This window comes from Bison bison, unplaced genomic scaffold (genome assembly GCF_000754665.1).
Source record: "Bison bison bison isolate TAMUID 2011002044 unplaced genomic scaffold, Bison_UMD1.0 scf7180017851642, whole genome shotgun sequence".
NCBI lineage: Eukaryota > Metazoa > Chordata > Mammalia > Artiodactyla > Bovidae > Bison > Bison bison.
This window is the reverse complement of record NW_011482215.1, coordinates 8,775-9,768: the sequence shown is the minus strand read 5'-3', so window position 1 is coordinate 9,768 and position 994 is coordinate 8,775. Positions and strand designations below refer to the sequence as shown.

Here is a 994-nt window from a genome sequence, read left to right as displayed (position 1 = left end):
GGGTCTGGCCTTTCATTGCAGAGAGAAAGGGCTTTCTTAACTTTTATCCTTGGAACTGAGGGCAGCCTTGGGCCTGGGTCAACTGGTTTACCAGCTCCCACCCTGCTGCTGGAGGCCTCAGCTCCTCCAAGCAGATACGGCTCTAAGGACAGCTGTGGAGTGGGTGAGTTCATTGAGCCTCAGGCCGGCAGTATAGTAGATGCTTTTATATTTTAGGGCAGAGTATTTTAGTATTAATATAAAAATCATCATGAAGGCTCAGATAATTGGCTGACGAAGTGCCTTCACATTTTCAGCACTATTATGCCTTCGGTTTTATTAAAGCACTTACCATATATCAATGAATATTTCATTGGTCTTTCATTACTGAGTGAATCATTGAAAAATCACTTCAGTGGAGGTAACTCTACCCTGCCTCCCCGAAATGGCATGGTGCTTGCCATCTCATTAACTGATATTTTTATGGCCGTCATTTGGCTTAAAGATCAAATAGTGAAAGAAATTTGGAATCACATCATGTTAAAATTTTCTGTCCTACCATTAGCAGAAACCTGACTAGAATTCTGTGTGCACCCAAATTACTATAATCTCAGAATTAAACTTTGTGCCTGGCTTGTCAATACCAAATATTTGGGGTCTATTCAATCACTAATTTTCATGAAAAAGCAATTTTCAGAAGATACTTACTTTCCATTGCCTACCCATGGAGATGGTATCTGAGCGACTTTTGAAGCATTTTGCTAAAAGAGAGAAACAGAGAGGGAAATGAGGACATCTATTTTGTGTTTTATTAATTCAGAAACAGATGGAAGTGTGATTTAGAGTACATTAATATTGATTGCAGCATTTTGGGATGCCTCCTGTTTCGTTAGCAGAGCTGGGATGTATGTGCACGTCAGCACACCACGATGCACACTCGATGAAAATAGCTGGTTAGGATAATTAGTGGGCTCCAATCAGGACCGTGAAAGTCACTTGATGAAAGATCTTATAT

At 40.3% G+C, this 994-nt stretch overlaps 1 protein-coding gene across 1 annotated transcript in view; it reads right to left on the bottom strand.

Annotated features, from left to right (window-relative positions):
* Nucleotides 1–994, bottom strand: part of LOC104996758 (AF4/FMR2 family member 2-like) — a gene marked incomplete at both ends in the record, with an annotated part of 10,343 nt that overhangs the window by 5,140 nt on the left and 4,209 nt on the right. The window contains one exon of the mRNA XM_010851122.1: nucleotides 688–740. Coding sequence (XP_010849424.1) covers nucleotides 688–740 — 53 coding nt within the window. The remainder of the gene's footprint in view (nucleotides 1–687; nucleotides 741–994) is intronic.